The 508-nt window shown below is 41.9% G+C and overlaps 1 protein-coding gene across 1 annotated transcript; it reads right to left on the reverse strand.

Annotated features, from left to right (window-relative positions):
* Positions 1-5: 5 nt before the first annotated feature.
* Positions 6-505, reverse strand: LOC104774873 (the record flags this gene model as incomplete). The annotated part of the gene is made up of 3 exons (XM_010499278.1): positions 6-40; positions 137-338; positions 431-505. Coding segments are annotated over 3 exons (312 nt in total), but the record flags the coding sequence as incomplete, so codon positions are not given.
* Between the last annotated feature and the right edge of the window lie 3 nt (positions 506-508).

Consider the following 508-nt stretch of genomic DNA (forward strand, 5'->3'; position numbering starts at 1 on the left):
CTGACCTTCTTCAATATCTTTTGCCACTCTGTCTCCTCCCCTGTTTCCACACATTTTCAATTAATCGTTACTGATTGAACACTTTTTTTCATTATAAGACAATAGAAAGATGTTAATTTGATCAAATATATAGTACCTTGGAGACATGCTTCTCCAGTAAGCTTCCTTCTAGCTTCTTTCAAGAACGAAACTACTATAGGATTCATTCTGTTATCCTCTGCTCTAAGACAAATGTCTCCAACTTTTGCAGAAGTCACTTGGTTAGCCCAAGGACCTTGCTTCCAGAAGACTTTGAAACTGCACCCACACACTTCGCTCCCTTCCTCTTCACGTTCATGCTTCGTTCTCTCAACGTACGCACAAAGAATAAACCGGATCAAGATTATTTCAAAAACATTTAAACACCGGGACTACTAATTTCAAGACTCACCGTGACGACGATGGCGTCGTAGAACTTGACTTCGCCGGTGACGGAAGGGAACGTGGCGCAGACCTTGGTTCCATCAGT

This window comes from Camelina sativa, unplaced genomic scaffold (genome assembly GCF_000633955.1).
Source record: "Camelina sativa cultivar DH55 unplaced genomic scaffold, Cs unpScaffold06383, whole genome shotgun sequence".
Taxonomy (NCBI): Eukaryota; Viridiplantae; Streptophyta; class Magnoliopsida; order Brassicales; family Brassicaceae; genus Camelina; species Camelina sativa.